Source organism: Poecilia formosa, unplaced genomic scaffold, assembly GCF_000485575.1.
Source record: "Poecilia formosa unplaced genomic scaffold, Poecilia_formosa-5.1.2 Scaffold124, whole genome shotgun sequence".
NCBI lineage: Eukaryota > Metazoa > Chordata > Actinopteri > Cyprinodontiformes > Poeciliidae > Poecilia > Poecilia formosa.
The window spans coordinates 1,197,016-1,221,236 of NW_006800063.1; the positions used below are offsets into that span (position 1 = coordinate 1,197,016).

The following is a 24,221-nucleotide window of genomic DNA, read 5'->3' on the forward strand; positions in this document are numbered from 1 at the left end:
TTCACTACTTAAGGGACTTTTGAAGGCCAATCAAACCATAAAAGTCACTGAAAAGCAACTCAGCCACTTTAAGAACAAGTTACTGTGTCATCATTACATTCGTGGCGAGTTGTCGGGGACAACATAAATGGGGACTTTCCACAAACAAGACTTGCTCTAATGAGAACCTAAAAAATGTCCTGCTCCGCAGAAGCGGCTGTATTTATATACCGGCAGAAAGCAGGAGAGGACGGCTCGTCTGCCCCACTTCTCAAGAACGGTCCAAAAATAAGTCAAGGACAAGCAGGCAGAAAAGAAATGGTGAGTAAGCAGAGGAGCTTTGCAGGTGCTGCAGCTCAGTCAGGGAGAAGACACAGAGCAGCTGCTGTGTCGTACAATGACTTAGTCTTCACCCAGTAAACACACATTGGAAATGGAGACTTGTAATGCCACTGATGAATATTTCAACAACGTTTAATATTTTAAACCTTTATTGCTCAACAACAACAACAAAAAGAAAATTTAATAAGCAACAATTAGAGAAAAAAAGAAAAGGGTACCTTACTGGATTACATTATAAACTTCTCAGAAATGAATCACTTCTGTCAGCACCTGAATCTATATCAACTCTATCCCCTACATGAGGTCTATATGTAGCACACTCCATTATGTGTTGATACTTACTGAAGCTGATAAATGCTACTGGCTTTATTTTTAAGTTTACATCTAGTTATTGGCTCACATAAGCTTCAGACCAATTCTGCACAAGCTCAAGTCACGGCAAAAGGCATGCGCTAAATGTATATTACAGATTTGCACTGATACAGCTTACGCAGGAAGCAGTTACGAGACAGAACTCTCTCCACCTACTGGCAGAAAGATTAAAGGCAAGGGGGGAAAAAAGCAGATGGAAAATCTGGTACATTCAATGAGGAGAACTTAGAAACCACGTTGAGAATCTTAATTGTGCAAATTAGATAGAGGATACATTTTACTTATAGCACACTGAAAGGAAATGGCATCAGTAAGGTCAGAAAATGCAAAAAAATAATCAGAATAAAATCTACTATATACAAATTAAGCTTAAAGTTATTACATGGCAGTGTAACGCTTAAATCAAACTTTTCAAGAAATGTGATGTGAAGAGGCTCTTACAGGTGCAAACTTCTCTGCTTCAGGTTAGGTGTTTACAACACAAACACCATAAATAAATTAAATATGGAGTTATTTTCACTTAAGTCAGGGAGGTGAGAAATGAAGAGTTACCTACTGCAAGCACGAGTTTTAAAGGTTAGACATACTGAACAAACACCAAACTGTCACAAGGAAAAAAGTTATAGCTGCAATCTTCAGCAGGTTAAATATTATATGTGGAGAAGCGCTCACACAAACAAGATCTAAGCCAACATCTAATTATTAAAAACATATTTTTACAAGGCTGGGTATTATTTTAAGACAATTTTGGAAGGAGGCTTTCATAAATCTAAAGTCGATTCAAAAAAAAAAAAAAACAACAGAGAGGTCACCAAGGGAGGGGGCTATTGGTCAAACTTTGCAAACGGTAACTCTTCNAATTTTGGAAGGAGGCTTTCATAAATCTAAAGTCGATACAAAAAAAAAAAAAAAAAAAGGGAGGGGGGGTTGACTCGTTAACCTGCTATTGGTCAAACTTTGCAAACGGTAACTCTTCTCAGAACCACAACACTGAAGGAAGATAAAAATATCTAATTTATTTAGAAGAGAAAAACATATCAACTGATGCAACTCTGCAAACATAAAGTAAGGGTTGAGGTTAGGAACATTTATGTGGTTGTAAAACAATAACAAAACCTTCATGAGATCAATTAAAACCTCAAACCGACTGCTCAAGTGTGAGCATCTAGCAATAAATAAATAAATAGTTTTGCCTCTTCCCTTATTTAAATGAGACAAAAAAAAATATTAGTTACCACTCTTCTTGTCTGACAATACTTTACAGGCAGTGTGATGCAAAACAACCCTAGCGATGAAGAGCAAACTTTACCAAGTGCTGAAATTTGTGTTTTCTTGTGTGTACTTTTGAGGATTTGTAAAGTAAACATGTTCAACTATTTATACTTTCATCTGTGCGTTGCATTAACGTTTAGGTGCCAAAACCCTTTGGATCCCTTCAGCTGCTCTTTAGAGGATGAATATCTTAATAACTTTTTGAATAATCTTCCCACATCCTGGACAGGGAGCCTGGAACTTATGTAACCTCCGTGCACATGGGAAACATGTGAGCAGGTGAGCCGTTCGTCCGTGGATTATATTACCATTACGCGGTCTCACCCGACACAGCTTGCAGGGCTCCAGCAGCGCCTCCGGTCGAATATCTTGGACCTCCATGCCAAGACTTTCCTGGCTTTCCCCCTCTGAGAGCTGACCGTGCTTGTGGAAGCCAGACGGGCGCGGCCCTTTGCCTCTACTCATACCTGCTGTGGGAATCGGTCGGTCAGCTGTGGAGTGAGAGGGCAGGATGACTGGGTCTGAGACCGTCCTGCTGCAGTCTGGAACATCGATGCCCGTGTCGCTGTCGTCTTCTTCGTCGTGGGCAGAGAGAGAGCTGCACGCTGGGATGTCAGGGACGGAGAGAGAATGAGCCAGCCGGGGCACGTCCTTGTACCAGTTTTTTCGTAGAGCCCAACAGCGAACGCAGTACCGCTGGACAGGTATGTTGTATTTCCTGCACTCTGTGCACTGCCATGCATCCTGAGGAATGAGACAGCACACAAAGTCAAGTCTAGTTCCTTGACAATGAACTTAACAAAAAGGTAAAAACACAGATCTTGCATGGAGATGCACACCTGTGTGGAGATCTCTGTATCAGTGTCATCACTCAGACACTGAGAGTCTTCATCGGGTTCTTCTTGCATCTAAAAAAAAAAAAGTAAAAGTAAATAAGCTAAGACAACTGTGTCTTCCATCTTCTTATATTAATGTACTGTCTTCCATCTTGTCCTCTCCTCTGGTTTTTACTGGTCTAAATACAGACATCCAGCTCGTCATTCCAGAGCTACAATCTAAAGAAACACCTCCAGATGAAAACCTTTGAAGAAAATCTACATTAAACAAGGAAGCTGCATACACAATACACTGAATAAATATTGGAACTAAACGTGGCCAGAGTGCATCTTCACTGGTTCCTATGAAAACTAAAACGCAGAATGGATTGGCGAAGTCCAAAATAAACTACTTGCCTCTCGGTCTGACTTTTCCTCCTTGCCTCCTCCATAATCATCATCAACAGAACCTTCTTCTCCTCCACTTCCCTCTTCTAGCGCCGCTTCCTTCATCTCCACACTCACTTGCTCACTCTCGCCCTCTGTCAGAATCCACAAGTCTTCTGTTGTGTCTGACACGATGGCTGTGTCCTCCTCCTGTGCAAGAGACAGCTGATTCATCAGTCAGACTACCACCCACTGTCAGAAAACGATTTGTCTTCAAAATGAATGCGCACCATGAAAAATGTAGAACAAAATTAAACTATTAAAACCTTTATTTGTCTACAACAAATAATAATAAAAACATTTTAACCGATTTCCTAATGTACAGTTGCTGCTTTAAAGCAATATTAGTAATGAGAGACAGACTGGAGAAAATCCAATGTTTTTCTGAGCAGTGAACACACCATATGCAAGCGATACCAGGTCTCTTGAACAACTGTTTTTGTTGATAACTCTGTTACTGGCTCAAAATTGACCATTCTCATCAACAGTGAGACTTGTTTTATATAGACTGCTCTCATACATCATTACACCGAACACATTTAACAGTTCACAGCTGAAAGGCTCAAATAAAAATAAAAATGGAAGAAATCTGAACCAACTAACATAAGAATATCAGCACCGTACATGCTGTACCAAGTCAATTTGAACTCCAATGACTGTATAAGAGACAAGCAGATCATCATGATGGTGTTAGAAATGCACATTATGTTAGAAGATTGGTTTTGAACACAGAAAAAATTATTTCTTAAGTTTCTTAAGTACTCCATTAGATTTTTTTTTTGCTTTGTTCTTCATTATGTTGATCAACTGGCAAATTAAATAATTATTTCTAAAGTAAGTTTGTCTATTTTTGTATTAAGCATCATCAACATTTTTGCAATGCCTCAAGTTTCAAACAGGTTATTTTTTTCCTCACTACTGAATCTGTTGTCTTTCCATATTTTACCATTTATTTTAAATGTCAAAGTGTACAAACACATGAGGTCTCTTACTTGGTTTGTATGGATGTCAGTGGAGCCATTGCTCCTGCGGCTATAGTTATTACGCAGATTACCCAGAAACCACCAGGGCAGACCAGAGAGGTCCCACTCTTCCAGCGTGACATCCAGTTTGGGACGCTTGCAGGCTGAGCGAGGCAGGCCTTCAAGAGACTCTGTAGAAGTTTTGAACAGTTAGCTTGTGCTTTCTGGACCCGGTTCCGCTGAGGCGTTCTGATGCCGCATGCTCACCATCGTCTGGATCACGAGGTCGTCTCTGAGAGGGGGTCGGCAGAAGAGGCCCATCATTTCCGGCCACCACTCCTGCTTTGACCACACCCTCACATATCTAAAGAGAAGGGAAACATGAGGGGAAAAAAATTACACCACAGATCCATAACTAGATCCTTGGAGGACTCACAGCTCCTTTTCAAGATGGCCTCAGAGAATTGGGGAGGTAGTAAAAAAGAATGAAAGGTAGAGGACTTAGGACAAGGAAAGGCTTAATTCATAATTTGACTATAACTTTAAATTTAAACAGCAAGTGTTGGTAAAACAAAGAGAAGATTGAAAAACCAGTGCTCCAATTAAAATACAAATAAATATTCTGCAATTTCTCCAAGTAGTGCTGCTTGCAATTTTCAGAATTTATTGTATTTACATAAATGTGCAATCTAAGGAAACAGGACAGGAAACAATATACTACATTTCTTTTTTTAAGAGTAAAAGTACATTCATAGTGGGATAGAAACGTCTGCATAGTTCACATATTTTAGAACTGTTTTATGTCACAGCTTCAAGGAGAGAGAGAAACAGAAGTCAAAAGACAAATCATCTGAAATTTGATCATCATGAATAAACTACAAATACATAAATCTCTTTGATTTACAAAGCTGAAAAGAACTAATACCAGATTAATTATGTTAAAAGTAGCAGGGCAATTTATCTACAATTGGATTTTTCTGGGGAACAGGAAGAATGGCACACAGGAACAGGTAGGCGGGTAGGTTTAGCGTAATTAGGCCAGTACCTGAGCAAGAGCTGAGAGCCTCCAAACTGAAGCAGAGAAGAGAACTCTGAGACAGACAGAGACAGTGACTCTGCCCCCCCCCATCCACTGGGTGGAGCTGGTGGGTCACAAAAGAGTGCTGGAAGTACCACCAGACCAAACCAAGGATGGGGTCGTACAGAGACGGTGCCACTCTGTACAAATGTACACCAACGAAGACAGCAGACCGTCTCTCACTCTCCTCAGTGCACACAAGCAGAAGGAAGCTTCCTTTACTTTACCAAAACTTGGTAGGAAACGGTTCATAATTTATCTTTAGGAAGAGATGCAAACAGCTGTACAGGAAGCCTGTGAGTCCCTGACTCACGTTTAGGAGTATTGTGTGCAGTGAGGTGAATAAGGTCTCTGTTTCTCCTGAGCACCATGCTTCGGCTTTACCTGACCACGATCCTCCACTCCGCCCTCTACACACTCACGGCCCACAGAAAGATTCTCTGCAGCGTCTGCATTTCAAATGAGACACAGTAACAAACAAAAGGACACCCCCCTTTTAATCATACGAGTACACACTCTCTCACTATGGGCTTCAGATATGTGGAGCCTCTTCGCTCGATTTGAAGAACAAGCTGGACAACATTTCGTCTGGCCCAAAAGAAAACCCCTGCATCCTTATGTGATGCAAAAACTCTAAGGTATGCTTTTCTTCCCCCCATTTTCTTAAAAGAGAAAACAATATGTAACAATGTGGAAAAAAAAAATGTCCTTGTATTCCCACATTAGTTCTCACAAAATATGCCGCAACATACAAATAAAAAATGGAGATTCGTCAGACAAAATATTCAAAAATATAGAAAGGATTTCAAGCAACAAAGAGTAATCACTTACCACTACAGCCAAGCACAATCAAGTACTTCTTCAGCATTTCATACACTGGGCTGTAAAATGAGTCAATTACAATTAGTTTATGTAAAAAAATATATATACATATTAAAACAGTTTTCTATCCATAAGAGCAAGGAAGTTATGAGTAAAGGTAAATACCTTGGATTTTTGACAGAGAAGCTTTCAACTTCCAGAAGTTCACCCAAAGGATCATCCTGGCAATGGACAATGTGCTGCCTCTGTTTGTCATACAGTTGCTTCCCCATGATATATTGACCCAGATAGTGCATCACCTAAACAAATTAAAGGATAGATGCTGATTTTTTTCATTGTGTGCTGGAGGTGAACTTTTCACCCTCTTTGAGGCCCAAAACTTAAATATACAGCATTAAACCAACTTCACTCTCACAAACATCATAAACGTGTATGAAAATTACTTTTTTTAACCCTTAAACCATCATAGTTTATGAAACAGAATTTACACAAATCACAAAATTTATTTTCTATAAAGAGTAAAAGTCAGATGTGGTATTGTAATGTTGCAATCAGCTGATTGCAGTTCAACAAAGGCCTGTTAAGATTGAAATCAGCTGGGCTGAAGGAAGGAAATATGTAAAACATGCAGGGTAGTGTGCCTTGAGGACCAAGGTTGGGAAACACTACTTTAACATGTCATAAAGTCTTCACTAAGTGATCACTAAACTTTGTGAAAATAAAAATATAAACAAAAAGAAAATTTGGTTTATAAATCCCATTCAGGATGTTGCTAAATAGGAATCTAAAGATATGTGTATCCTGCTCATTGTCTTAAAAGCTATGGCTACCATATCATGTGCAAGGATTTCTACGTCTCCTTGCCATGTGCAGGGGAGCTTAGTCATCACTGCTGCAGAAAGAGTGCCGACACACCTTCAACATGATGCAACCAAACCGTGTTCTAAAATGACACTGTGTAGTTGTAGGCTTTCGACAAGCATGTTTGTAACCCAGACGCCCAAAGTAGACTCATGACTCACATTTGATCGGGAAGCTCACCTCTTTGAGAGTGAAGACATCCTCCTGAGCTCCAGCTACACGCAAGATCTGCAGCAGCGGGGCTTTTGGTTTCACCTAAAGCATGGGGAAGAGGGGAAACAAAAAATAACGATTGTTTAGCATCAAAATGAGCAATAACTAAAGCTTATGATGTCTGGATTTTATGATATTACCTGATTACCCTCTCCGGGAAGCGTCCTGCATGACGAGCTTGAAGCCTGAGGCTGGGCCGACAGGGAGCTCATAGTAGAAAAACTAAACCTGAAATAGAGTACCAATGCGCACATATAAACATATTGCGCCAAATACTATTCCTTGTTTGACAGTTAATATGATGTTTTTAAGTCCTACTTCTACACAGTCATGTAGATAGGGTCGTTTCACCAATTACTTTCCCTTTGGAGCCCGCAGGTGCGATAGCACAATGCTAACGTAACCAAGAAACCCGTTCGAAGAGTATATCTGAACATAACGTGACTACATTACTGAAATGCTACTGTAGACCAGACAAGGCAATGGCACTTGCTAAAGCAACTGGTGCATCTGCAACAGTTCCCATCAACCGCAGCTGCCACGCCAACATTGGCTAACGTAGGCGGCTAACAACAGACACAATAACTACCTTCGTTACAGATATCTCACCGTTTAGAGTTGGCATTACTTCTCAGCAGCTACATTGTTTCACTCGCACTCTGTTTCCGTGGCAACGAGTCTATATAATATAATAATAACAGGAAGTGAATGTAAAGAGATTTTAGCACGAGCTAATGCTAATAAATAAAAAAGTGACGGTTAGTAGAAGTGCAGCTTAAAACGTCTGTGAACTTCCGGGCATGTAAATGAGATGTAGCGCCCCCTGTTGTTCAAAGTAGGTGTTACTTTAAAAAAAAAAAAGTGGAAGTCTCTATGTATGGAAGCCAGTTCCCGACACTCTGGTGAAAAAAAAATCAAATAAATTATGTCATTATAATGAGATAGCATCTCTCTATAACGAGATACTATCTCATTATATCTCAATATACGATACGATCTCAAAATAATGAAATAATTTATTTATTCTTTTTTTTTAAAGAGTGGCGGAAACGGGCTTTCATACCATCACCATCTCGCTACATACAACCATTTTTTTTTATCTCTAATTTATTTATTTTTTTAATTATGCAATTAAAGTATGGGAGGGGGCATTGGTTCTTGTTTCAACCACAGTTTCATTAATTGCCCCCTCCTTCTTGCAACCTTTTCCTAATGAATGACATAAGTCTCCTGCTTTTTATTTGTAAGCTTTTTTAAGCTGAAATCTTTATCTACTTGCATACTCAAATCACTATGAAAATATAAAATAAAAGTAGGCATAGTCACTAGGTCGAGGAAACATCACATTTTTTGTGTGCAAGGAAAAATTTCTTAAGGTTTTTAATATACTCTGTGTTTGTGTATGACTTCTACTATATGTCTGTCTTTTCTAGCTTTTTTCAGTACAATTAAACTGCAAGTTGTGATCTTGTGGTTATATGTGCTGTTGAAAAAAAGTGTTTTTATTCTAGGTCTGACCTGAGAGTTGCAGTTATTTTAACAGAACCAAGTAAAAAAAAATTCTAAAACATTTGAACCCCTTCTTTGGATGTTTCATTAGTTGTGCCCTCCTCCCATACAGTTCTCCTTAAACACAAGCGATGCCTGTTGTTGCTTTGGGGAGCTCAGTGGGCGTGGGGAACCAAAGCAAAAAGGGTCAGGAGCTGAAAGGAAACACAGCATTTCACACAAGAGTCTCTGGAAGATGAAGAGTCTGCAAGAAGGCATGGCTGCAAAAGGACTGATTGTGATGGTCCTGGTCACCAACATCTGTGAAGGAGGTGATATTAATGACATCGCAAGAGGAAAAGCATTTTGTCAACCATTGTCTGTGCAAAATGAATGCATTCCTGTCAAATATTTATCTGGCAGCACTCCTTGGGAAATCATCAGCGTATGACTTCCTGCAGAGAGTGAGAGAAAGGCGTGGACTGGAGTGTTTTCCTGGAGGATGCAGCACTGAAAACAGTGAGGCTGAGGAGCTGACAGACGTCAATGTGGGATATGTAAGTACATGCAAATTTCACAGTTGTGCATTTCGCCGCTATCCTCTGAAACTAATTTTCTTTGACCATTGAAGCTAGAACACAGCGAACACATTACTACTTACAGCATAAATGTAAAAGCCATTCAAGGTTGTGATATAAGCAATTTACACATCTTGAGTCTGAAAAATAGTCAGCTGCATAGTGATAATTAGTGATGTGTTATAGTATCACAAAACATCAACAGATATGTCTAATTTGTCACCTTTAAGATGAACAATTTCAATGGCTCTCAGAGTTTCATCTAGCTCAGGTTTAAAAATTGTAACCTCGGAACTGAATTTTCAAATATTTTTAAAGGATTAAATGTCTTAGAATTTCGCTAAACTTAATTTTGCTAAATTTAAACACAAGTTTGAATGCAAGTAAGCATGCAATGTCAGCAGAGGAAGGTGTGCATGAAAATCAGGTTTCTTCACCAAGTGAGATTCAATCCTTATGAAACCAAACATTACGAACAAAGAGCACATCCAGAAAACGCACTGAAGAGCAGAGAAGCAGTCCTCTGTTTAAAGGGGATAAGATGTAACTCAGTCAAGCATGTCAGCGAGGCGTTTACCATTACCGTGTTCTGACATACCTGGCTTTGCAAAGTCATTAATGTTACTCTGTTGCTTAGTGAACCTGCTGCATATATCAGATGTCCCAAGTGAAAGCCTGCAGAAAGGTTGAATGTGTTTAAGAAGTGGCTTTGAGGGTCGAGTTGGCACCCTTATTGCTAGTATTTGTTTTGAAGCATTTCATAATAACCCTTAATGCAAATCCACAAATGTTTTCTTTTTTTAAACAACATGTAAGTAAATAAGAATCTTTCGATCAAACATTTATCACAGGAGGAGAATGGCAGCATCCTGTACCACGAAACTGTGGCCAGTAAAGAAATAAACTATGTAAGCTCTTAGAGTCTGACACTGAATAATTACGTCTTACTCAAAGGTTTGCTTCTGTATTTTCATTCTTATTTTATTTTATTTTATTTTTTTTCAGAAACCTGCAACTGAAACTGTGTTGGATGAAGGATCTGGAAGCCAGGAGGGAAAACTAAACATAAGATAATGTTTGGTTTCTCAGAAGCATTTTCACACCAAGTTTAACCTTGCTTGCGTCTCAGCAAAGAAACAACAGAGAATGTTAGAAATACATTTTTGCAGTTCTGAATATGCATAAGCTTGTGCAAACTTTAAGGAAGTTTAAAGTTTAAACAGAACAGGAAGAAGAAAGAAAATGGAACAGATTTATATAAAAGGAGGAAGAAAGCATAATTAATCTGTTGTCACCAGTTCAATTTTTTAATGCGGGGTAAAAGATTTCAAATGCTCTAAGCAAATACTCAGTTTAGTGAGTAAGTATGTATAACTTAGATCCTTGTGTTGACATATAATGGGTTATATTGTTGTAGTTGAATAGAGTACACACGCCACAAACACGTATACTTGTGTATGTGTGTATAACGTGTGTATAATTACTCTGTTATTAGGTCTATGTCTTCAATCTAATCTCACATATAACAGTCAAATAAAGTTTTTACAGACAATCAAATAAAGTTTTTTATATACTAATTCTGACTTATTTTGTTAATCTTTTTGCAGTAAAACATATGTTGTATATGAGGCTCACAAAACCATACCCTCACCCACAACAGCTATCCGTGAGGTCATTTCTATATTTAAGGTCACAGCACTAATAACCAAACTGAAACATTCTTTTACTAGTGCATTAAAAGACAGCTTAATTATTGCTATTATTGTTGTTGTTATTACTATTAGACATAATTGTAGTGTGTAGATGATAAAGGGCCTTTGAAAACAGAGTTGTTTTTGTTTCCATTTATCACATGCTGGTCACGGGTTTGTATAGCTCCTTTTCTTCGCATTTCTCTGCCACAGAGCCTAACAATATAAAAAATACTCAGATTATAATTTACACTATAGTGTTTTTATTTTGGGGGGGTAAACCTAATAGTTGGATTTACATTTGAGGTTTTATCTCTAATGTGACATTTAGGTACTCGTAGGCTCTTAAAGACCGGTAGAAAACAATTGTTTTCAAATGTTCACTCTAATCTCGTATTTTCGTTCTCAACGTAGTCAAAGAGAGTTGTTTAATTCAATACAACATCTACTGTTTACTAAACCTATTCTGAATAATTCACTCATAGAGTCAGTCCAAAATTTATACGACTATTCGGAATTAATTTATTTTGCCATGTAAACCGTGCCGGTGGTTTTTCTGCATATTAGAAACTTCAATGCAAATTCTGGTAAAGCAAAAATTAATATAAACGTCCCACTGGTTTTGATAATTCCCTTTTATTTCATTTATAACTGTATAAATCTCCCATTTCTGAAAGCCCCTGAAGGCACCAGATCGAAAGACAGTACTTGGTGTTACAGCGGCTGGCTACACACTTTACAAACAAGAAACAAAAGCGACAGAGTCGTTCAAAGGAAACCAGTTTCACAATGTAAGTATTTTATGCGTCTACTCAATGTGTTTAAGATCATACTTTTCATAAAACGAGGGTTTATTGGATATAAGAGCAATACACGTCATACAAAAACAACGCCCAAAACTTTTCTGTATTAGCTTGCAACAAGTGCTAATACTTTAGCACCACTTCTCAAATGTAAATCAGCTAAGCTAAGCTAAGCTAAGTATAGCCGTAAAACATTGAAACATTTTAGCTGTGTTTCCTATAGACATTTTCTCCATTCCTTAGTGAAGCACTTTGACAACAAAAAGAAAATAAATTTTGGAAGTTCTTGTAACATCCACAGCTGTAAAATATAGCTATTAGCTGGGAAAGATTTGATAGTTTGGAGGCTAAGTAACCGTTTCCCTTAGTTGCAGCTTTCCTCAGTTGGTTGGCTTTTCTCCAAAACAGTTACGTGGATCTTTTTTTAAAACAGTTTTCCAACATACTTATTGATTTTGTTCATACAAAGTTATTGTTTGATAACTTGTACTCTTTAATGGGACGTACATTTAGCTTTAATAAAAGGGAGATATTGATGAAAAATATTTTTGACCTGAACCAAGGAATATTTCAATGTGTTGTCAACAATAATTGTACGTAAGATAAGTTGTTACCCGGAGTGGCTAACTTACGTTTGCAGTTAATAGTTGTCAGTGTTTTTATGTCTGGAAAATAAAAATTCTTAACCCTTTCAGTTCACATTCTCTCGATGATAAATTTTATTATTTCCATGTCCATGTTACTGAAGAAACTCAATCTATTCATAATTTCTTCCACTGAGGTCTTATGTTGACATGTCAGATTTTTTTCTTTGTATTTCTAAGCAACTGAATTATGGTGCACATTAGGATTGCATGCTCGATATATAATAAACTTGCTGGTCCTCCATTTTCTATTGGGTTAAGAAAAACTACTTCTAGCTGGGTTTTAGTCCCCATGAAATTAAAATTGGAATCTGCAGGTGAGACTTAAAAAAAATTGTCTGTTTGTTATCGTTCTGGAAAAGCTTGATCTCTATTGCTACCATCAGAGAAAGTGGATATTTTGTACATTACGAAGCAAATACGCTACAAAGTGTTGTTCTTTTATAATTTAACATATCCAAATTTTCAGTGCTATTTATGCAGGATGCAATGCTTGCTAACACCCTGAATTTGTGATTTATTTTCACTGAACACCCTGGTGCTATTGCTTTTTTAAAACCTCTTATCAACAGACTTACATATTCAAAATGCTGGTATCTTAAAAACATTTCCATTACATCACCAACATTTCATGCATGTTGAACTTTTAAAGTGGACTGATGTTCACACCCGATGTCTATATTTATAACTGTCCTCCTTAGCAAATCTATTCTCCAGAAATTATCAGGTTGATACAAAAACTACACAGTGCATTTAATAATGTGCATGCGTTTTCTTTTTTTATTTAATCATAGCGTAAATCCTCGTGTTTAACTGCTGAAGATAATTTCAGAAATATCTAATGAATCAAGGATGTTTTTTCTAATTCCACTTTCTGTCACACCGTTACTGAAATTTAGCAGAACTTCTTGTTCCCTCAAATTTCAGTTTCAGGTGATTGATATTAGATGCTGTACAATAATTTTACTATGAAGTAGTAAAGCAGTAAAATTGTTGCTCAAAGATTATCTTGATTGTTTACTTATAGTTTGAGTTATCCCATGGACAATAGGATAAATATTATATATTAGCTTGATGTTGTTAATGACATTATTTTAAAAAAGGAATAAACTGGTTGTAGCAGCTTTTGGGTGGTGTCATGTGGTTAAGGCGAATACAGTAAAAGGCATGTGTAAACAACATAGCATTCAAAAAGAATTGGCTTCCCTACTCCTCAGTTTTACATGCTCAACCTTTCTTCTTGGCATTTTTCATCCTTCCAGCCCCGATAGACTCACTAATGGAGCTAATGCAAGATTACTCATGAAACATTACATAAATGATGCATGTTGCTGGAGATGTTCAACGTAGTCCCTCCAACTTTATATCAACAGTTAAGGACTTGAAGGTTAACAGGCAAACCTTTGTGATGTTGCTGGTGTATAAGTAATTATCAAATCTGGTCAGGTGTAAAGAAAGACAAGTACCGAGATCAAAATAGGTGAGATTTGCTTAGCTTCCTTTGGGATATGTAAAGCATTTGTTTTGTTTTGCAATATTTTAAAAATGAAAAATCCTGATTACTAAATATAATTATCTAAAATTTTAAAATGATGACTTTCACCTACGGATGCATGCTATATCGGCATTAACACCAGTACCAGTTGATGTCAGTCATTATTAGTAACCAATGTTTACTCTCACCTTGTTACTCTTTGTGTTTGAAGAGGTAAAGCAGGTTGGCCATTTGGCATTTGTTTGGGCATGTTATAGTGGTGCAGTACAGGATTTTTGGTGTTTTAACTAAGCAGAGAAGCAACATTGTTTAGTCATCGGTTGTAACAGCAACATTAATATCGGCTATGAATATTGGCACAAATTCTCACATCTGTGGGCCACACTTTCAACATCTTCCTATGCTAACGTTCCGTGCGTCATTGTGCCTTTTACTCAACAGACAGAGAACTGAGATGCAGAACTGAGATGGAGATCCGAATTAGGCCACAGCTCCACCTTAGATTTTGGTTAGGAAGGCCATCATAGACAACAATGGCTGCAAAATACAGAAGTCTTGCTGTTGGGGGAGGGAAAAAAAACAAGGCCATAGTATTAAATCTCCACCACCATAGTTGAACACAAGATATTTGACTTTATCTGCTTTTTTTCCAGTTGAAGAGATGCTAATTATATCCATTGCCTATTACCATAAACATAATGATTTTGCTTCATGTATTCTACATACTGACGGATGCTCTTTTGGCAGGATGAACAATGGGTTCTTACTTGTTTTAATCATTTAAAAGTTAGTAGGTGATTTGGTTTATTGAATGCAAGTAATATGCTGTACATTCTTTTCAGACATTTTGTTTTTGTTTCCAGATTAGTTTTGTTCTGAACCCATTTTGTAATTATCACAAAACATGTTGGCGCAAAGGGCCAGTCAGTTTTCTGTCGCCACACAGGTTACCTGGTAAACTGCATATTGAGTCTTGTGAGTCGATGTATATCCTTAACTAAATGTTTCAATTATGCATAGACTGTATTCAGATCTCCTTTAAGGATAGTCCCGTGGTGGTGTTGTCACTTCACTGTAATTATGTGTCTTGTCAAAAGGCGGCAGTATACTACCGCTGTGCAAAGGCTTTTAGGGCAAGGAAGCACAATACTAGAAACCTGCATACTGTAGTGTACAGTTTAAAAAGAATAAATTACTGTTTTTAGTTTAAGTTTTAAATGCTATCAAAGTAGTGCAACTTTTTGTTGTATTTAGATATAGTAACATTTACATAAGAGTATTAAGCCAGAATTTTGCTACAAGCTTGGGGTAAAAATTCATTCTCAAAACATTTTAAAATCTAGTATATTCTAAAGAAAACTGTCATTTACATAATTATCTTCATTATTTTTATTTTGAATTTGTCTTCTCAGCACTGGGTAAATATGTTTACCCAAATATTATGTAATATACCTGTGTCCTTTTTTGTTGTTGTTTACATCATCAACGTATCTACTATGTTATTGCATCTTGATCACCAAAATCTATATAAAGTTTGTACATCAGTAATAATTAGTCCAACTGGTTAAATCCAAAGGCATGCATATTGTGAATGCCTAATACATTACAAGGTTTCCCCCAGAGAATTTGCTAAGCCCGGTGGTCGGGGTGACGAGACGGTCCACCGGTGGTCCACCGTGTTTTTGTATTAAAAGATGTTAAGGTGACAGGAAATGTGAAAGTATTACTGTGTAATTATATGTTACGGGAAAAGATCTCCAGTGAAATGCTATTTAAACCCACAACTAGTCTAAAAACAACAAATTTGCACTTCTTTTTAAAGCTAATTAAGTCAGCGGCTCCATCAGGCGCCCAAGGGCTTCAGGGGCCCCATAAATGCTAATATTTTAAAAATAAATGTAACACTTGTTTAGTGTGATTATCAATGCTGTTAAATTTTATTCAATTGTTTAGGCATACATAAATTAAATGATTTTAAATTGTTTAACATTTAAATACAAGATTTTAAGGAGCTGGCAAGTTTACTTTGTAAAATTTCAAAGAACAATATTCATAGTTAGATTGTTTTGTTACCATAGCAACAATCTGATGCTGTGAGTTTAATCTTTGAATTTGCAAATATAAATTGGTAAACTGTGATTATAAATTATTGCTTTTTAGGCTGGCCAATTAAACTACTCCCTTCTCCCATATTTCACTAAATCTAACACAGAAGCTGTTAGAGGTGCTGATGTTTTTAGCAACAAAAGGGGCCCTTAAGTCAGATTCTGCTCAAGGCCTCATCCACCCTTGGACCGGCCCTGCATGATGAGGTAATCTACTGCACTATGCAGAAATGCGCAACAAACGGGAGATTTAATTCAATGCTGCTCATGTGGCTTTAGTAACTCTTCCATTTCGTGTCTGTTGAGTTTTTAATAAGCGTCACAGAAACTATTCTGGTTGGTCGAGTTTATGGGACGAGTTTCTCAGATGCCCGTGCGGGCGCGCGTATTAACTCTAAGTAGATAACTCATTTGATATGGTTTGATGCATCGTAAATAATACTAAAAATAATATAATTGTGATTCGTGACTCTGAGGAGAGCGCTAAAGCTCCTCACCAGGTTGAACCTGCATGATGAGGTTAGCGCTGCTCGTTATCCACCAACGCTCCAGCCAACCGGGACCACAGACATAAACTTTACAGGGAAGACAGACAAAGAGCCACACGCTGGGCAGTGTGTTGAGATGTAAACGCGGCATATAATTGTTCATTCACAAAGATAAATTATTCTCACCGCTCCACAGTGCGGACCTCTGAATTCGCTACAAGTTATTCCTGCGGTTCACATTGAGCTGCGCAACCAGAGCTAACGCGGCAGGTTTTAAACTTTTACCTAGAGTTCTCCAAAGGATCANCCCCACTTCCGGACCACCCACGTTGCCCCTCCCCCACTTCCGGACCACCCACGTTGAACACTACCTGTCAAAATTTGATTTGATGGAAGGGAGTACCTATTATCTCTATTACTGTGTAATTATATGTTATGGGAAAAGATCTCAAGTGAAATGCTATTTAAACCCACGACTAGTCTAAAAACAACAAATTTGCACTTCTGTGTAAAGCAAATTGAGTCAGCGGCTCCATCAGGCCCCCAAGGGCCTCAGGGGCCCCATAAACGCTAATATGTTAAAACAAACCACAGATACATAAATGTAACACTTGTTTATTGATATTATCAATGCTGTTAAATTTGATTCAATTGTTTAGGCATACATAAATTAAATGATATTAAATTGTTTAACATTTAAATACAAGATTTTAAGGAGCTGGCAAGTTTAATTTGTAAAACTTCAAAGAACAATATTCATAGTTGGATTGTTTTGTTACCATAGCAACAATCTGATGCTGTGAGTTTAATCTTTGAATTTGCAAATATAAATTAGTAAACTGCGATTATAAATTATTGCTTTTTAGGTTGGCCAATTAAACTACTCCCTTCTCCCATATTTCACTAAATCTAACACAGAAGCTGTTAGAGGTGCTGATATTTTTAGCAACAAAAGGGGCCCTTAAGTCAGATTCTGCTTAAGGCCTCATACAGCCTTGGGCCGGCCCTGCATGATGAGGTAATCTACTGCACTATGCAGAGATGCGCAACAAATGGGAGATTTAATTCAATGCTGCTCATGTGGCTTTAGTAGCTCTTCCATTTCGTGACTGTTGAGTTTTTAATAAGCGTCACAGAAGCTATTCTGGTTGGTCGAGTTTATGGGACGAGTTTCTCAGATCTCCGTGCGTCCGCGCGTATTAACACTAAGTAGACAACGCATTTGATATGGTTTGATGCATCGTGTAACCGGAAAAATAATACTAAAAATAATATAATTGTGATTCGTGACTCTGAGGAGAGCGCGAAAGCTCCTCACCAGGTTGAACCTGCATGATGAGGTTAGCGCTGCTCGTTATCCACCAACGCTCCGGCCAACCGGGACCACAGACATAAACTTTACAGGGAAGACAGACAAAGAGCCACACGCTGGGCAGCGTGTTGAGATGTAAACGCCGCATATAATTGTTCATTCACAAAGATAAATTATTCTCACCGCTCCACAACGCGGACCTGTGAATTCGCTCCAAGTTATTCCTGCGGTTCACATTGAGCTGCGCAACCAGAGCTAACGCGGCAGGTTTTAAACTCTTACCTAGAGTTCTCCAAAGGATCACAATTCCTCACAGTAGGTTTATGTAAATATCCATACAGGTCAGCCTGTGTCCAGTTTGAGGAAAAAGGAGGCACGTGCGTGGCAAAGCACAGAGGCGCCAGCGGTGTGATTGGTCCGTGCTGTCGGGTTTAAATGCATAAACTATAAACCTATGATTTAGGAATAAATCTGATCTGTTAGTGAAATGCTCAGAGCAAAAGAGACGCTTGGAGCCTGGCTTTAAAAAAAAAAAAAAAAAGATTTTTTTTTTCCCCCTAGAAACATAAACAAGCAACACTTAGCCTGGCAGCGGGGCTAGTAAAGCATGGCGGGCCGCCAGGCTTATAATACAGTGGGGGAAAACCTGCATTAAATATAATTGCCCACTATCTATCGCATCCAGGTAATTGTGATTGTGATAATGCACATATTAATATTGCAGTGAGTCTTGCAGTTCATTATATTGTGCAGCACCCAGTAGTATGTAGTTTATATGTAACTCGAGATTACTTGAGGATTTATTTTTCCTTGTAGCACTAAATCAAAGCAGAACCTTTAAGGACTTTGAATCAGTAGTAAGCCTACAATAGGAGACAAAAGAAGAATACCCTGCTAATATTGAAGCATGGTAAAGGCTCAGTGGTGCTTTGTGACTGCTTCGGTTTCTCTGACACTGAATCTGTAGTCTGTCAATGATGAGAGAGATTCAGGCTAAGAAGTGAAAACACTGTGTCACCTGAGTCGAGGCTAAATCTTAGATGTCATTGGAGTTTCAAACAGGACAATGACCCCAAGAATAACTTAAAATCCACACAGTTTTGGTTACAGAAAAACTGCTGAAAGATACTAGTGACAGTCACTGTTTCACATCATTCTTGCCACCTTGGTTTGGGAGATCTTTCAACTTTTTCTTGACTATTCACCTGAGGCATGGTAGTCAAAATAAATCCAGTGTGAAGTGCTTTTAGATGAAGATTTTGTTGTAACATTTGGCCTATAGTCTTTTATTGACATGTGTTATTCGATTTATCAGGTCAGCTCCTGGTCCAGAAGGTTCTGCTGCTGCATCGAGCAACAAGCGCTTGCAGCAGACACAGGCCCAAGTGGATGAGGTAAGGTACATTTTAGCTCTTCACTCAATGATGACTCAAAAAGGAATTTAAAAAAAAAACACACAAAAGCAAATCACTATGTCCTTAGTGTGATTGCTTTTTTGCACAAGTGGCTACTTTGGATCTGCAATGGTTAATTTACACAAATTAGGCAGAGCTGCCTTTTCTTTCCTTTCCAAGTTCAAAGCAAATATTGAATAATGAAGTTGATGTAGATTGATTGTGTCACTTAGCGCCCTCCCACCAACCCCTCCCCTTCTCCCTGTTCATTTTGTTGCAGAAACTTACATAACCCTTGGCATCAGTGCCATGATTCACCAGACTGAATCTGTTTCTCCCTAACCGTTCTACCTCTGCACGCCCGCTGCATTGCCAAAACACATTCAGGGAAGGCCATCTATTGAACAGTTTGAAGGTCTTCTTTTCACAACAAGTCATTAAGAAAATCAAATTTAAAAAAGTAGCCAAATCTCCTTCACAATCTCCATTACTGTCCTTTTCCTCTCCATTTCGTGTTTCTCCGGGAGGTCCAGCCCTCCCACCTGGACCTTTAACCTCAGTCTGTCACGCAGTTTCCAATTGGTTGTCAGAGGTTTATATAATCACCATCTCTGTCCTTATGTAAGTCCTGCATGGGCTTATGCGCTCCTCTACCGTGCAGCTCAGTCAGGGAGGAGGGGCGGTAGCGAGCTTTGTGGATCAGTGGAACATGTGGGTTACGTGTATCCAGTGACTCTGTACGCAGACTGCTGCTGTCTGTTTGAATCATAGTGAACTCTCAGTTAAGACAAACAACCTGTCAATTACCTTCTCTTACAAGATGGGATACGTCTTGATTGATGTTGTTAGGCAACATTTCCTAAGGATGTTTTACATTCATAACTATAATGTCATCATTTTTAGGGTAATACACGTGCACAGTCCTGAACTTTTATTTTCTTTCCCTTGTTAACGATTAAAAACATTTACAAGTATCGAAATATCAAATTACAAAATATATACTCTGTATATTGTTGATTTTTTTTGTGTGTTTTTAATTTTTTTAAATTTTGTGTAGGTAGTGGATATTATGCGCGTTAATGTGGACAAAGTACTGGAACGTGATCAGAAACTGTCTGAACTGGATGACAGAGCAGACGCCCTGCAGGCTGGAGCCTCCCAGTTTGAGACCAGTGCAGCTAAGCTGAAACGGAAGTACTGGTGGAAGAACTGCAAGGTAGATGACTAGTGTTGTCTTAAATTTAGCAAACTATTCACTACTGATAATAAAGTGTTATGATTATGTAACTCTGGCATTATAGTAGATCTTACCTGACTGCATGAAAATAAACGTAAAAAAAAAATGGGTGTCACAGTTTGCCTGAATTTTGTTTTAATAATTTGCCAACTTTTATTCCTTTTCAGATGTGGGCCATCTTGATAGCTGTAATAGTGATAATCATCATCATCATTATTAGTGAGTATTAAGACAAAAAAAGCTGTCTTGTTGTTGTTAATTTGAGTTTCCATTTGCCAAATGCTTGACGTTGGTATCATATTGTATTGTAAAAAGCCTTTCATATAGTGTGTTGCAATTTTTTTTTTATTGTAATCGCAGTACAACCAAAGCGTGTATGTTAAAGATCAACAAAAATGGTGCTTAATTGGGAAGTGGAACTAAAAGACAAAAATTGTACTAACTGCTTATGTCAATCAATCAATCAATCAATCAATCAGGTTTATTTGTATATCACATTTCAGCACTAAATTGATGTTAAACAATCTGCATCAGTAGTCAACATTGCATTTCTCATTGCCTAAAACTACATCTGAATTTACAGATATGCTTCTTAAAACTCTTCTTCTTTACAGTTTGGGCCTGTTCTTAGAGCCATAGCAGATTGAAGAGGATTGGAAGTAAAGAAGAATTGGGCAATATGTATGCTTCAGGTCTCAGAAAGAAATCAGATGATCACATTATTCACCTTTCCACGAGTCTTCCTTTCTTATCTCGGATTGACTTGGGTGTTTGTGTGTGTATTTGTAAAGGATTGTATTAAAACTGCAGTTTTGCTTCTGCGACGTACAACACACACACACACACACACACACGCACGCACAAATTTCATTCTTGAGACTGGAAGAGAAGGATGTTGTTGTAAAATCTCTCTGCTTATGTTATTATATTATACATAGTCACTAATGTGTGCCTGGCTAAATAAATGTGCCTTTTTTTTGGATTGTATTAGTTTGCAATGCCCCTTTTGTACCACATACAGTCCATAATCAGTAAGAAACTGGTAAAACTATTTTATCAAAGTTTCTCATTTATTTTCTCCTTAGCACTTTCATGTTGTACAAGCTTATGTTTAGATAAGTGCTTAACTGCAAAGACCAAACAGCATAACATGACCTAACTTTTTTTAAAAAAAGGCAAAAATAGGTCTTAACAGTAAGAACGGTAGGGTTGTCTCAGAGATTCTCAGAAACGTGTTAAAAAGATTGATTTTGTGTAGTGTCCAAACACAGTGATATAAGTAAATGTAGTTTCAGACTCATGTCTTAAAGGTCTACCAAATGAGAACTGCCAAATACAGAAAAAAAACAGGTGTTCTTTTTTTAATAATCTGTTCAAGCCAGTAACACATTAGTGCCTTCAAATGCTCAAACTGTCAAACAAAGACTCTACCGCTGTCTTTACTCAGCTGAACATAACCTTTAATAAACTCTCCGGTTATGTCGCACCTGCATTTATTATATCTGATAACAGACTTCCCTCATGTGACACTTTACTTTTAGTGTTGAATAAATTTCGTGTGCATAAAATGAAGAACTAATCAAATGCTTGGGCAAAGCTTTTTTTTTTATGGTGCTTTTCTTGCTACTGCTGAACATTTAACACAATTCATTGTAATATATGCTATTCAACACTGGATTTGGAGTTTTCTTACTTTGTGTATAATACATTTTTCCATGACTGTGAGTGTGTTTGTTTTTTTTTTGTTTGTTTTTTTCCCTCAGAATATCTAGTTCTTATTTAAACCTCCCCTTCAAAACACATCCATGATCTGGAGTAATTAATGTATTGCTGCCTTTCTTAGGTTATAGACAATAGTGTATAGGTAATACTTTTATTGCATACAGTAAGCCATGTTGCCAATTGCCATTTCTTTCTATTTACACCGAAATCTGACACCCTTTAACTTTTAAGCCTTATAATTACGTGCTGGGAAATTGTCTGGTAAAGTGCAATTGTACTTTGTGGCCCTTATTAAAAACTGTTGCTTGAATAAAATTGATTGAATTTATATTAAAATCCTGTGGTTATTTTTGTTTTAATTTCTCACCTGCTAAAACATGCTGGAAATTCCTAATCATTTACAAAGGTTTTCTGTCCTATTGTCTACTAAGCAAAATATTGTTAATGCTTTTCATTTGCGAAAAGCACATCAACATGTTAATGTGTGTATGAATGGGTGCATGACCGCTTTTGGGTCCTTTGGTCTTGATAAAGAACTATACAAGTACAGGCCATTTACAATTGCTGATTAAGCAAGGTCTGTCTTACAGGCACAATAAGAAGAGTCACTTTTTTCTGCACTTACAGCTTCATGTCTTTTGACATGTCTCTACCAGCTCTACTCATCTACACACTGGATTCTTATGTCCATTCTTTGCAAAAAAGCTCAAACCTGGTTCAAATTAGATGGAAAGTACCACTGTCTTCTGTTTATCCAAAATCAGGTGGTGGGGTGAAAGATCTTGGAGAGAGACGCAATTCCTCTTCCAGCTTTTTGTGGCTTCATGTCTCTCAACCCAGCCGTTTCACACTCAATTGTAGACTGTCCAGTTGCAAGTTGACAGCTAGGGCCTGAAGAAGCCAAAAGTGCTACATTCTCTGCAAAAAGCAAAACTTGGACTGTGAGGCTCCCTATCCATACAGCCTTTTCTCCATAACTATTCCTCGAGATCCTATTCATGAACACCACGAACAGATTTTTTTTTTCTTTTCTAAGAGATACCACAATTGGTACCCCAGCCATCCCATGACCGACTGGAGACTGACTGTGATGATCAATTATTTTTACTCAACATATTCTCATTTGGAATTGGTGTTGGACTTGAGCTTTTCTAATATGCTTTGACTGGAACAGCTCAATATTAGCCCTGGCTTTACAGGCAGGATTGTAACTCTGGCATAGTCTTTGGGGCATGGTCTTTCTCTGGAATGTAAGTTTCATCCATGTACTGCCATCCACCTTTGCATCAATTCACACCAGCTTCCCATTACCTGATGAAGTAAAACACCCCAACAATATGTTGCTGCCATCTCCGGGTCAGGTGTTTTCAGGGTGTTCATTTATATCATAATACCTCATATGTGGGTCAAAATATTAAGTTTGGTTTTATCTACCCAGAGTTCCTTAACTATGTTTGCCATGACAGGCCCATTAATATTTCCAAAACAACTCAAGCACATGCACATGCACATAGTAATGTAAAGAGATCTATTTTGTAGTTTTTTCTTTTATAAATTTAGCTTATAGCTCAATCTAATGAATTATGTTTTCATTGATACAATTCAGTTGTGGCTCTGGTGATGCAATTAGAGTTATTATCTTGGTAGAAGATGAACCCCATGATGTCAAGTCTTTTGTAACATCTTACAAGTTTTCTTCAAGGTTTTCCGTCTTCAGCTCCTACATCTTATCATCAGCTTTGACCTGCTTTTAAAGATAAGGGGATTATTATTTTTCCTTTTTTGTCTTCAGTTGATCAATCATTTTCAAATTGTACTCTGCCCTGAGCTTTCAGGATTGTGTTGAATTCAAAATGTGAAGATTTAGCGTTTCATAGAATAATATACACAAAACGACACTCCATCGGGAAAGTACTGAGATGTGCACAGACTATTCATTCAGTTGCAGAGGCGTGAGTGTGGCAGTTCGGGTGAATCAAAAATGCTTGCGCAGTCTGCTCTGGCTTGTTGTTTCCCTGTTGTATAACATGGGGATACACGTGCACCGACCGCGAGTTTCTGGCAAGCCTAGGTGTGGGGCACGCCCACACGTCCAATCAAA

The 24,221-nt window shown here is 37.9% G+C and overlaps 2 protein-coding genes across 3 annotated transcripts; one reads left to right on the top strand and one right to left on the bottom strand.

Moving 5' to 3' along the window:
* Nucleotides 1-1,689: 1,689 nt before the first annotated feature.
* mdm4 (MDM4 regulator of p53) lies at nt 1,690-7,962 on the bottom strand. Of its 2 annotated transcripts, none has more exons than XM_007561267.2 (11): nt 7,773-7,962; nt 7,304-7,391; nt 7,131-7,205; nt 6,255-6,388; nt 6,099-6,148; nt 5,652-5,716; nt 4,457-4,553; nt 4,220-4,380; nt 3,198-3,377; nt 2,805-2,873; nt 1,690-2,709 (listed from the first exon to the last, which is right to left on the bottom strand). In XM_007561267.2, exons 2-11 carry the CDS (start codon nt 7,373-7,375, stop codon nt 2,140-2,142), a joined length of 1,473 nt encoding a protein of 490 aa, XP_007561329.1. In that variant the 5' UTR covers nt 7,376-7,391; nt 7,773-7,962; the 3' UTR covers nt 1,690-2,139. The 2 variants fall into 2 exon arrangements, with proteins under 2 accessions (XP_007561329.1, XP_007561327.1); XM_007561265.2 differs by having other exon boundaries at nt 3,198-3,392.
* Nucleotides 7,963-11,599: 3,637 nt separating this feature from the next.
* Nucleotides 11,600-22,450, top strand: vamp3 (vesicle-associated membrane protein 3 (cellubrevin)). The gene is made up of 5 exons (XM_007561269.2): nt 11,600-11,711; nt 19,083-19,161; nt 20,219-20,377; nt 20,566-20,617; nt 21,013-22,450. Coding segments are annotated over exons 1-5 (309 nt in total). The 5' UTR covers nt 11,600-11,709; the 3' UTR covers nt 21,030-22,450.
* Nucleotides 22,451-24,221: the final 1,771 nt, after the last annotated feature.